General features: G+C 45.0%; 1 protein-coding gene across 6 annotated transcripts in view; it reads right to left on the minus strand.

Annotated features, from left to right (window-relative positions):
- ARHGEF9 (Cdc42 guanine nucleotide exchange factor 9) overlaps positions 1 to 12,472 on the minus strand; it is a 262,804-nt gene that overhangs the window by 58,239 nt on the left and 192,093 nt on the right. For all 6 annotated transcript variants that reach the window (XM_087877453.1, XM_034435086.3, XM_034435090.3 and 3 more), the window contains one exon: positions 2,227 to 2,459. In XM_087877453.1, coding sequence (XP_087733579.1) covers positions 2,227 to 2,459 — 233 coding nt within the window. The remainder of the gene's footprint in view (positions 1 to 2,226; positions 2,460 to 12,472) is intronic.

Consider the following 12,472-nt stretch of genomic DNA (forward strand, 5'->3'; position numbering starts at 1 on the left):
ATTGAATTTCAGACAAGTAGCTGTCCAGGCTCTTCTTGAAAGCCTCCAGTGATGGAGCATCCACAACTTCTGGAGACAAGCTATTCCAGCCAGAATAGGACTGCTGACTGGGGCAAAGAACAGAGGACAATCTAATCAGCTGACCTTCAGCTCTAACACACACACACAAACACAGGCACACATACACACCGCCCAATAGCTGCCTTTAGGAAACCGAGCCATCTCTCCTCCTGTTAAGTCTGGACATGAAAAGAGAGGCAGGACGATCATAGTGAAGTAAAACAACCGTTTATTGCAGGCAACAGGGAACAACAACAAACTAACTACAAACTGAGAACTGTCTGAGGCTGCAGCTCCTTTTACTGGGAGCTGTCCAGCCTGTCAGCATATTGAATGAGTGAAGGCTGATGTAAGACTCACTCGTACTTGCATATTCTACACCTCCTACATTCTGGATGCCCAGATTTTAAACCAAGGCGATAACCTCTGCTTTCAACATCCCTCTTTTCAATGGCAGGTACATATGCTCCCTGTCCTAGCTGTGTTCCCTCACTTTTTAAAAAAAAAAATTTAGAGGTGTCATTTATGAATGGAGCTGCATCCCCCTCCCTGCTTTCCCCTCCCCTGCCATCCACTCATTAACAAAACAAAGTTTTGCAGACAGAAGCCCGACAGCTCCAGCTGAACGAGCAAATGACAGATGAGAAATGGCCAGGGACGTTTGCTGGGGCCGATGGATTAATACTATGGAACGGTTCCCTGGAGGGGAACTGTAGCTTTTCCTTAATGATTTCGCGGGAGGACGAGGCTCCTGGCCAAACAATGCCGTGCTAACCCTGTGTTTCAAGGACCAGAAGTCTGGCTTTCCACCCAGATGGCATCTTGTAGAGTAAATTTAGATGGCCGGAAGATAAAAATGATTGCTAATGGACAGGAAAGAAAGAGAGTCACCTGCTGATGTCAGGGGGAGATTTCTCTGCCCACAAACAGCTACCTACCCAAATGGAGGCTGAACTTTGAAATATAAATTAAATTGGAGGTGGTCCTTCTGCAAAGGAAGCGCATCTTTACTTCCAAGAATGTCTCAAGGTACTAATGAGATCCCATCAGCATTTGTAGAAAATAATAATAGTAATTTAACAATTGGAAGTGTATACCAGAATTTCTGGTACTAAGCAATGCGGTCGTGAAGCACAACCACATAGTTTAGCGACCACAATTCCTGCAGTCCTGGTTACCACAGTTAGCTGAAGCCCACAGTGTTTAGGCGAGGCAATTTCCTGCCAGTTTCCCACAACCAGTCAGTGGGGAAGCCAGCAGGAAGTTGCAGGTCCCTGGCTGGCAGGTGGAGAAGTAGCTGCTGCAGGGAGGCTGCATGAGAGGTGTTGTGCAGTGGAAGATATGCTAGGATGCATAAGAAGCACTGCACCAGTCAGGGAATGTGTGCAGGGTTGCATGAGAGGTGCACATTGGGGAGGGGTGCAAGGAGATGCATGAATGGCACCACAGGGTCGGGGAAGAGGTGTGTGAGAGGTGCCATCTGGGTCAGGGAGGATGTGCGGGGATGTGCGAGAAGTGCTGTGAAGATTGTGGAGGTTGCAAGCGGCACCACATGGGTCAGGAAAGGGATGTGTCAGGAACGGTGCACAGGGTGCCTGAGTGGCTGGTGTGGCATGACCAGAGAGGGGCTGGGGGAGGGTGCACAGATGTACAGGTTTACCCCAGTAATTGGCGACCTTCCATGTGGTTTCCCCAGAAAGTCATTATGTGACATGTGCAAATGGCGATTATACGATTGCAGGGCCCTTGGCAATGGGTGGTAAGTATGGAAGGGTTGCCAAGGACCCAGACCACGGGGGTGCTAGGAACCCTGAGTACCATCACCATTCGCTCAGCACCATCATAACTTCGAACAGTTGCTAACTGAACCGACACAGGTCAAGAACTACTGATGCATTACACGCCTACAAACACTCTCTCTATTTTGGATGTTGTGGATGTTGACTATCATTTGACAATATTGTGGATGTTGACTATCATTTGTTCTTCCATTCCAAATCCTATTTTATGTTAGTAGCTCACGCTTAGCAATGAAAATCCCAGAGTCACGTTTTGAAAAGAAATGGCTTAAACTAAAAGGGTCCATCTCCAACAGTCCCAGAAGATTTCCCTGCTTTGCTACTCCTCCCAGCCCTGTATCCAACCCCACCTCCTACACACACCTACCTGTGATCCTGTGCAGTGTACTTGAGCAGTTCTGCAAGCTGCAGAGGATATTTGCAGATCTTCTGGACAGGGGTCAACAGGAAACCATCTATGGCGATGTCAATCATCTGCTGCAAGAGACGGCAAGCTTCGAAGAAGTGCTGGTATCTGCCGTCTTTCATTAGTTTGGAAAGCTCCATGCATGCATCCAAGTGGTTATTACAGTACTCGGAGTAGATCCAGAATCCATCTTGCTACAGAGAGAAAAACAGACAGGGAGCATGAGATGTATCATAAAGAAGTAGCTACAGGGCAGATTTCAATCACAATGAACCGGTTGACAAAAATTGCAACTGGAAAAGGCCACTGGGACTATGATGTCCAACCCGATACCTAGTGCAAGAATCTAAATTAAAAGCATTCCTGACAGACAGCTCTCAAGCCTCTGCTTGAATATCTCCGTGAATGAAAACCTGAAATCTTACTGGGTCTTTGGTCCCACTGTCAAGCTTTTTCTCTTGTTGGGTGGTTTTCCTAATATTCAACCAGACACAGAATAACAGAGTTGGAAGGGTTCTTGGAGGTCTTCTAGTCCAACCCCTGCTCGAGCAGGAGACCCTATATCATTCTGCACAAATGGCTGTCCAATCTCTTCTTAAAAGCCTCCAGGGATGGAGCACCCACAACTTCTGGAGGCAAGTTATTACTCTGGTTTATTGTTCTAACTGTCAGGAAATTTCTCCATCCATTGCTTCTTGTCTTGCCTCTAGGTGCTCTGGAGAATAGGTGGATTCCCTCTTCTTTGTGGCAGCCCGTGTCCTTATCTGTATAAACTCTGAATTCAGGTGACTCTAAGGATACCAGGCCATCAGATTTTGTATGTATGGAGCAAATTGTATGCAAACTCTGTGGGATTCTCCTGGGATCTAATATAAAAGTATAAATTTTGCTCCAGGATTACTAACCTTCTCTTGTCTGAATGTCCAACTAGGGATAGAGGGCTGATGACAGGTGAATCTAAATATTCCTTTATTTTTTTAAAAAAGAAAGCCTATCAAAAAGCACTATGAATTGGCTAGCTCTGTTCAATATCAGGTGCTCAGATAAATCAGGGAACCAGAAAACGTGATTGAAGAATAACTGGAGAGTCTCCTTGGCTGTTGGCCAGTCAGCAAAACAAAAGGAAAAAAAAAAAACCCAGGAAAGATAAAGTTGCCATCTTGGAAAAGAAAAGTGTCCATAAATGACAAGTAAACTATCTGCGCTGCCTGATTTGGGCAAATCTGCACTGAAAGGCAGAGAGGCTGCTTCTTCCAAGGACAGAAATAACAAGAGGTCTCAGGGTTCTTTTGGCCGGAATGGGACTTTTCACCTCCTATCCTTGGCCGCTCCTGTTCTCCGCCAGGCTTCTGCCTCGGGGGATTCTCCTCTAGCTTTTCTCCTCGGCTGATACGCCCCCATCCATTCACCACAGCCAGTCGGCCACGGTCCCTCCATCCCACACGCTTCGGCATGGCCCATTCGACGCCACACTGTTAGTCCCGGGCTTTTCGCCTCCTGGGACAATTAGTGGCCAGCCAATCAACTAGTTGTCAATGCTGGCAGCCAGAAGCCAGCTTCATCCAAAGCAGTTTTTGGTTCGGGTGGGTATCCTATCCTTAGAAAGAGAGATGGAAAGAGGAAGGGAAAAGAGAGAGAGAGAGAGAAGAGAGACAAGAAGAAAGAAAAGAAAAGAGAAAGGAAGAAAGAAGGAAGGAAGGAAGGAAGGAAGGAAGGAAGGAAGGAAGGATGGAAGGAAGGAGGGAAGGGAGGGAGAGAAAAAGGAAAGGAAGGAAGGACCACAAACCCTGGCACTAGATCCAGCTTCAGTGGATGCTTTGAAATAGCACAGCAATCCAGGGCTGGAAGGGACCTTGGAGGTCATCCAGCCCAACCCCCTGCTCCAACAGGAGACTCTATATCATCTTGATATGATTAGATGTGCCTCTAACACAGAGGAGAAATTCCCAGAAAAGGGAAGGAGTTTACTAGGCAAAGCTGCCATGCAGAGGAAGGCAGAGATAGTCCTTGAGTTACGACAACAATTGAGCCCAAAATTTTGGTTGCTAAGCAAGAGCATTGTTAAAGTGAGTTTCGACGCATCTTACTCAATCCATCCTTGACTTACGACCATCATGGTCAGCTGTCACCGATGTCGTATGTCCATACCTAAGATTCTGCTCTCTCCACACCCCATACCTGATCCTGCAGTTGGGCTGCTGTTCCCCCCCACCGCCTGCCATCTTTTCAAATTGGAAAACAGTACAGGTAGTTCTCAACTTACGACCGTATCATATAATGACTGTTCAAACTTGCAATGCCACCGTTGTCCATTTTTCACACTCATGACCATTGCAGTATCCCAATGCGAGACCGCCTTCTGCCACCGATAGCCTCCCACCGACCAGTTCGCTCCCACAGAGAGGGACTCCTCAGGGTGCCGTCGGCCAAATTATGTCAGCTGGCGACACCCAGGGGGAGGGCCTTCTCTGTGGGGGCACCTGCCCTTTGGAATGAGCTACCCCCAGACATACGCAAGATTTCTGACCTCCGAGTTTTCCACTGTGCTCTTAAGACCCTGCTCTTCCGACAGGCAGGGCTAGCTTCATAATTGAGTTTTAAATTCGGAATTCTTAAATTTTGGGGTTTTTAAGCTAATTTTGGCCTTGAATGTAATACTTTTAATGATTTTTAAATTTAAACTGTGATATTTGTATTGTGTTTTTACCTGGCTGTACACCGCCCCGAGTCCTTCGGGAGAGGGACGGTATAGAAATAAAATTATCCTATCCTATCCTATCCTATCCTATCCTATCCAATGGTCATGTGATTTACACTTGGATGTGTAGCAACTGACTCGCATTTATGACGGTCGCAGCATCCAGGGGTCACGTGACGTGATATCCCTTTTGCAACCCTGACAAGCAAAGTCACTGGGGGAGCCAGCTTTGTTTAACCATCGTCTGACTGACTTAAACAACGATCCACTTAACAACAGTGGCAAGACGGGTCATAAAGTGGGAGAAAGCTCACTGAACAGCTGTCTCCCTTAGCAATGGAGATTTGAGACTCAATGGTGGACATACAGTAAGTCAGTGTTTCCCAAACTTGGCTATTTTAAGATGCATGGACTTCAACTCCCAGAATTCCCCAGCCAGTATGCCTGGTTGAGGAATTCTGGGAGTTGAAGTCCATACATCTTCAAAGGGTCAAGTTTGGGAAACACTGCAGTAAGTCAAATGTTATCCTTACCAAAAGTTACCCTTCCCTTACCAGTAATCCGGCTGGCCTTTGCTTTAAAATTCTGAATCTGGCCCACGGTGATTGACACCCACTGTTGGAGGATGGATTGAGTAAGATATGTCGAAACCCACTTTTATTTATTTATTTTATTTATTTATTTTATTTTATTAAATTTGTATACCGCCCTACTCCCGAAGGACTCAGGGCGGTGAACAGCCATAAAATAAAACAGATAGATACAAAATTTAAAATAGAGATAAAACTAATTAAATAAATTTGGCTGAACCAATTTTAAAACCCCAATAAATTAGAACCAAATTTAAAATTTCCATTTAAAAAGAGGAAAAATTTAGGTCAGGCCGGCTTGATGAAATAGGAACGTCTTAAGCGCGCGACGGAAGGTACGCAGATCCGGAATCCTCCGTATCTCCGGGGGGAGCTCGTTCCAGATCGTAGGTGCCCCCACAGAGAAAGCTTTAACAATGCTCTTTCTTAGCAACCAAAATTTTAGGCTCAATTGTTGTTGTAACTCAAGGACTATCTCTGCCTTCCTCTGCATGGCAACCTTGCCTAGAAAACTCCTTCCCTTTTCTGGGAATTTCTCCTCTGTGTTTGAGGCACATCTAATTATATTAAGGTGATAGAAGGTCTCCTGCTGTTCACAAGGTTGATGCTATATGGAACAAAACTGTGACTGAATCTAGATGTTCTGCTTTGGATACCCCGAAGCCCCCTCCCAGAAGGCAAGAAGGAAAACAGGTTGTGAGAGGATATGCAGTGCCCCAGACAATCCTGGTGTGGCATCGCTTACATGCCATGTGCTGGATAGACCTTATGACCAGACCCTACAATTACAACCTTTGCAGTCATAAGATCAAAATTCAGGCACTTGGCAAGCAGCAAACAGTTCAAAGGTACGACAGCAGTGAAAAAAATGACTTATGACCATTTTTCACACTTATGCCCAGTCCAGCATCCCCATGATCATGTGATCAATGCAAATGCTTGGCAATAGACTCATATTTATGACGGTTGCAGTGTCCTGGAGTCACGTGACCCCTTTCTGCGACCTTGTGACAAGCAAAGTCAATGGGGAAGCCCGATTCACTTAACAACAGTTTGACTACAGTGATTCACTTAACAACTGTAGCAAGTAAAGGTCCTAAAATGGGGTAAACTCACTTAACAACTGTTTCACTTATCAAAAGAAATGTTGGGCTCAATTGTGGTCGTAAGTTGAGGACTATCGGTATTTATAATGCGATTGCCATCTGCGACCTTCCAGGTTGGTTTCTGATTAGCCAAGTCTAATGGGGAAGCTGGATCTACTTAACAACCATGTGATTCACTTAACAACTGCCATGATTTGCTAAATGACTGGCAAAAAAAAAGATCACCTTGCTTAGCAATGGGAATTCTTGCAATTTATTGCATGTTATTTTAATTCTCGGCTGTTCACCGCCCTGAGTCCCTTCGGGGAGAAGGGCGGGATATAAATTTAATAAATAAATAAATAAATAAATAAATAAATAAATAAATAAATAAATAAACAAACAAACAAACAAACAAACAAATAAATAAATAAATAAATAAATAAATAAATAAATAAATAATTCTGGTCTCAATTGTGATCGTAAGTTGAGTGTAGTTGGGTTCTTCTGGAACGCTGTCATTGGGGACACTTAGGATCTGGTGTTGCAGCCTGCATTACCAATTGTTCCAGCTAAATTTCCATTCTTCAAGCCAGCTAGTAACTGCTCCTCCTGAGGGCTGCAGCAAAGAGGAGGAGAGTCCTTTTCTGGCGGTTGGCAATCTCTCCCATGCCAGCAATTACAAGTGCAGGAGGTCAGACTTAGATCAGAATCTTTTATGGAAGTCTAAATCTCACCACAGTGTGAGAGCTCTGGAAAACTCGAGAAAAAAAAGAGAAGCATGCTTGAGAAAGAGAGGTTCCCTGCAGGGAAAGTCAAGATGCAGGGATCAGAGCTGAATGCAGAAGTCTCGTCTTTTTTCTGAGTCCCCTCTGCACATGCCCAAAGGCCTGCTGGCTTGCAAGATCAGCATCTGTCAGACCCTGCTTGTCAGGCTCCCAAAACTAAGGCGGACATGGAGAGTTACTTCTGAGCAGTTTTACTATTCCTCGCTTATAGACCGAAATCTTGCCAAACTGAAGCTTGGTGCTCTCTGAGCGTGCTTGTTTTCTTGCAGACGTTTCATTATCCAAACTAAGTAACCTCAGTGCTAGTCATGATGTTACCTAGTTTGGGTAATGAAAGTGTGACTGATTTCTAGGATCTTACCCAATAACTCCAAACACAGGATGCAGTGAACCAATTCTCTTTATTGATCAATGTTTCTATTACAGGTATTTAGCTGGAAGTGACCCCTGGACTCCTGGACCGTGTCTTAAGTACCTGGGAGGCAGAGCTGAGGTAAGGAGGGGTCAGGGGAGGATCTAGGTGGATGTAGAGTTAACCCTTATCATACCTGGGATGGTGAATGGTGGGCATTTACACGTAACAGAAAGATCTGCAAGAAAATAGCCAAGCTCAGAGAGCACCAAGGAGGATCTAGGACCGTGATGGTGAACCTATGGCACAGACCCCTCTGAGGGCATGCCAGCCATTGCCGCAGCCCAGCTCCACCGCACATACGCCTCCATCTGGACAGCTGGTCTTCAGGTCTCTCTGTGCACGCGCAGGGTGCATGCGGGGGATGCACGCACATGCCTGGGGGGTAGGGCAGAGGTGGGTTTCAGCACGTTCTGACCAGTTCTGGAGAACCGGTAGCAGACATTTTGAGTAGTTTCGAGAACTGGTAGTAAAAATTCTAACTGGCCCCACCCCCATCTATTCTCTGCCTGCCAAGTCCCAGCTGATTGGGAGGAAATGGGGATTTTACAGTATCCTTCCCCTGCCAAGCCCACCAAGTCTAATGGCTTGGTGGGCGCCCCACCATGGCTTAGGACCTGGTTATCTACGGGACCGCCTACTACCACCAATAGCCTCCCACCGGTCAGTACGCTCTCATAGAGAGGGACTCCTCCGGGTGCCGTCAGCCAAACAATGTCGACTGGCGGCCCCCAGGGGGAGGGCCTTCTCTGTGGGGGCACCTACCATCTGGAATGAGCTCCCCCCGGAGATACGGAGGATCCCGGATCTGCGCTCCTTCCGCCGTGCTGTGAAGACCTTTTTATTCCATCAGGTGGGTTTGGCCTAATCTCTTCCCTTTTTAAATATGTAAATTTTAATCTGTTTTTAAATTATTGGGGTGTTTTAATCTGTCTGGGCCAAAATGATTTAATTTGATTTTATCTGGTTTTTAAATTTTTTGTATCTATGTATTTTATTGTTGGCTGTTCACCGCCCTGAGTCCTTCGGGAGTAGGGCGGTATACAAATCAAATAAACTAAACTAAACTAAACTAAACTAAGCCACACCCACAGAACCGGTAGTAAAAAATTTTGAAACCCATCACTGGGATAGGGGGCATGTGCAGAGAGTGCTCACATTGCATTTTGGGGCCTCGGGTGGCATCCCGCACCCCAACACTTCCAGGTTGGTGCAAGAAGCTTTCCAGGCCCAAAACGGTGCAGGGGGGGAGGGGGAAGGGGTGCCTGGCTTTCGGCACATGACAACAAAAAGCTCAGCCATCACCGATCTAGGACAACTTGCAGCAGCCAATTCACCATGGCTAACTTGCCACGGCCAGTTCACCGCTGTCAACTCACTGCAAAACAACTCACCACAGCCAACTCCCTATGGGTCAAGAATTACACTCATATCAAAGGAATGGAATAGAATTGTTAAAGAAAGGATGAAAAGGAGGGATAAAATGAAATGTGAATGACAAAAAATTATTTTTAAAAAAATATTTTAAATAATTAAATTGAATTGTCCCGTGGCGAGTTGGCCACGCTGAGGTTGTCCCGAGAAGTGTCCCGTGGTGAATTGGCTGCAGCGAGTTGGCCATGGTGAGTTGGGTACGGCAAACCAAGGACCCATCATTTCAACCCTTAGCTACAAATATGCTCCACGCTCCTTTATTGGTAAAAAAACAACTACTTGCATCATATATAGGTAACCACAATTGAGCCCAAAATTTCTGTTGCTAAGCAAGATCGTTGTTAAGTAAATTTTCCCCATTTTACAACTTTTCTTGCTGCAGTTATTAAGTGAATCATTGCAGTTGTTCAGTTAGTAACATGGTTGTTAAGTAAATTTGGCTTCCCCACTGACCTGTTTGTCAGAAGGTTGCAAAAGGGGAATCAGTCAGTTGCCAAGCATCTGAACCCCCTGTGACCATGGGGATGCTACAATAGTCACAAGTGTGAAAACTGGTTATAAGTCACTTTTTTCAGTGCCCTTGTAACTTTGAATGGTCACTACACAAATTGTTGTAAATGGAGGACTACCTGTACCCTGAGAACTCCTTGGGAGGAGCCATCTTGATTCTCTTCCTCCCATCCAAACTATCTAAACTTCACTGTCTCTTGGTCTTCTGGAATGCAACCTCTCCCTCTTGGGGATCCAGATACATTCCACCCCACTGATCCTGTTAATTCAGAATCTGGTTCCTTGGAGAGGCCCATAACATGGACCATTCCTTTAACAGCCTTGCTTCTCCCATCAAAAAACAATGCAACTCTCCCCAATCTCATTGACAAACGTGATTTCTTTATAGCAATAGCACTTAAGACTTATATACTGCTTCACAGTGCTTTACAGCCCTCTCTAAGCGGTTTTACAGAGTCAGCATATGGCTCTCAACCATCTGGGTCCTCGTTTTACCGACCTTGGATGGATGGAAGGCGGAGTCAACCTTAAGCCTGTCAGGATCGAACTGCTGAAATGCTGGCAGTACTGCATTCTAACCATTGCACCACCACTGCTCCTTTATTTCCTCTTTTGGAAACAGATAGCTGAAGTTAAACTAGGTGGCAAGAACTGTGGGCAAAACTGTGACAACCCCAGATGGATTGTGGCAATTATGGTTTATTTCCTTTCCCTTTTTTTCAGAGCCTTTTCATAACTCATTGTGCTAAGGACAATTTATGAATGAAAGCGAGCGGAGAATGTGAATTGGTAACGTGGCAATGGCATTATGACACAAGATGCTGAGAAGGGTTTTACCAGCATCCTGTAGAGGAATGATCAGCAACTGCAATGCATTTTGCTAACATTCTCGGAAGCCTTCTTTGTATGAAACGGAGCCTGGTTGAGTTGACACCAAAAGCATCTCAGTTATGCTTCAAAGGATCCAGCGCCCTGTATAAGTGGCGTTTTCTTACATAAGCACCAACTTAAAGCTGCTTCCTCCCCAAAGGAGAAGCTGCAAAAGCTACGTTGCATGATTTTCTTGACATTTCTGGATATATCTACAATCCCATCAGCCCTGTAAAATGGTATTTATGTAACCGGCAAGAGCAAGGAGTCCGCGAGAAGCATTTCAGTCAGCAAAAACATCCTGTTCCTCACGCGTGGGTTATATTTTTGTTTTCTTTCATGCTTTTGAGTCCATCTTACCTCTAGGTCACTGCCTGAATCAATCCCTGCAATTTTCAGAAGTGGCTTGGGTAGCGTTCTTGAGCTGTGGGAGAATAACTGGCCCAATGTCACCCTGGGTTGGTCCTTCAAGGTGATCCAAGCCAGGAAACCAAAAGCATCAATACAAATACAGTACTTATTTTATTGTACAGTTACAGTGGTGTTTTTTCAACCACAGCCCCTTTAAGATGAGTGGACGTCAACTCACAGAATTCTTTAAGACAGAATTCTTTAAAGGGGTCATGGTTGAAAAAAAACCTACATTACAGTAACAGAATTCTCTTCCCTCCCTGCCTTTATGTTCCAGAGAATAAGAAAAGAGATGCTTTCTCAAACTACACTTCTGGTTTGAACTCAAATTTTATTTGATGGTTGTCTAGGCTGCGGCTCTTCCTCCTGCCTCCCAAGGTTATTCTCACAGCCCTTTACACCTAGCTGGCTTTGTGTCTAAACCAAGATGAGAACCACACTTAGAAGACATGCATCCAAGCTTTGGTCACCATATTATAAAAAAGATACAAAGAACTCTGGAAAGAGTGCAGAGAAGAGCAACAAAGATGATTAGGGGTCTGGGGGCTAAAATGTACAAAAAACAGTTTCAGGAATTTTGTATGTCATGTCTAATGAAAAGAAGGACTGGGGCTGAGTTGATAGCAGTGTTCTAATATTTGATGGGTTGCACAAAAAAGAGGGGGTCAACCTATTTTCCAAAGCACCAGAAGTCAGAACAAGAATTAATGGATGAAAATTAATCAAGGAGAGAAGCAACCGTCAGTGAGAACAATAAGCCAGTGGAACAGCTTGCCTCCAGAAGTTGTGGGTGCTTCATCACTGGAGGCTTTTAAGACTGGACAGCCACTTGTCCAGAATAGTACAGGGTCTCCTGTTTGAGCAGGAGGTTGAAGGGACCTCTAAGGTCCCTTCTAACTCTGTTTATTCTGTTATTTGGGTCCTCTAGTTTCTAGCCTGGTGCCTTGTTTCCCAACCTCGGCAACTTTTAAGATGTCTGGACTTCAGCTCCCAGAATTCCCCAGCCAAGGTGCCTGAGCTAAATGGAGGTTTGAAAAAAGCAGAATGAGCCATTTATAGCAACACTGAAAAATGCTTATTGGGTGGAAGACAATTCAATTCATCCATATATACAACAAGTAAATTGATGTAAACACTTAAATAACAACAGTACCCAGATAGAATGTTAACCCCTATCTCTGCTGGTTAAAATATCTTTGGTTAGTTGCCCTAATTTACTGCAACACATTTTAGGCAAGATCTCTACACTGTAATTTCCACTAGGTGGATCACCTTAAAACAGGAGGATGAAAAGAAGAAAAAAAGGGGGGGGCAGAAGAACTGCTGCTATCTTCTGTAAGTGGAGAATACTTTGGTGCACTGCAGAAGCAGCTTCCTAGCAAGTAATCAGAAAACAGAATCTTCAGATT

The sequence above is a fragment of the Pantherophis guttatus genome, chromosome 12 (assembly GCF_059756535.1).
Source record: "Pantherophis guttatus breed Tessera chromosome 12, ASM5975653v1, whole genome shotgun sequence".
In the NCBI taxonomy this organism is placed as follows: Eukaryota; Metazoa; Chordata; class Lepidosauria; order Squamata; family Colubridae; genus Pantherophis; species Pantherophis guttatus.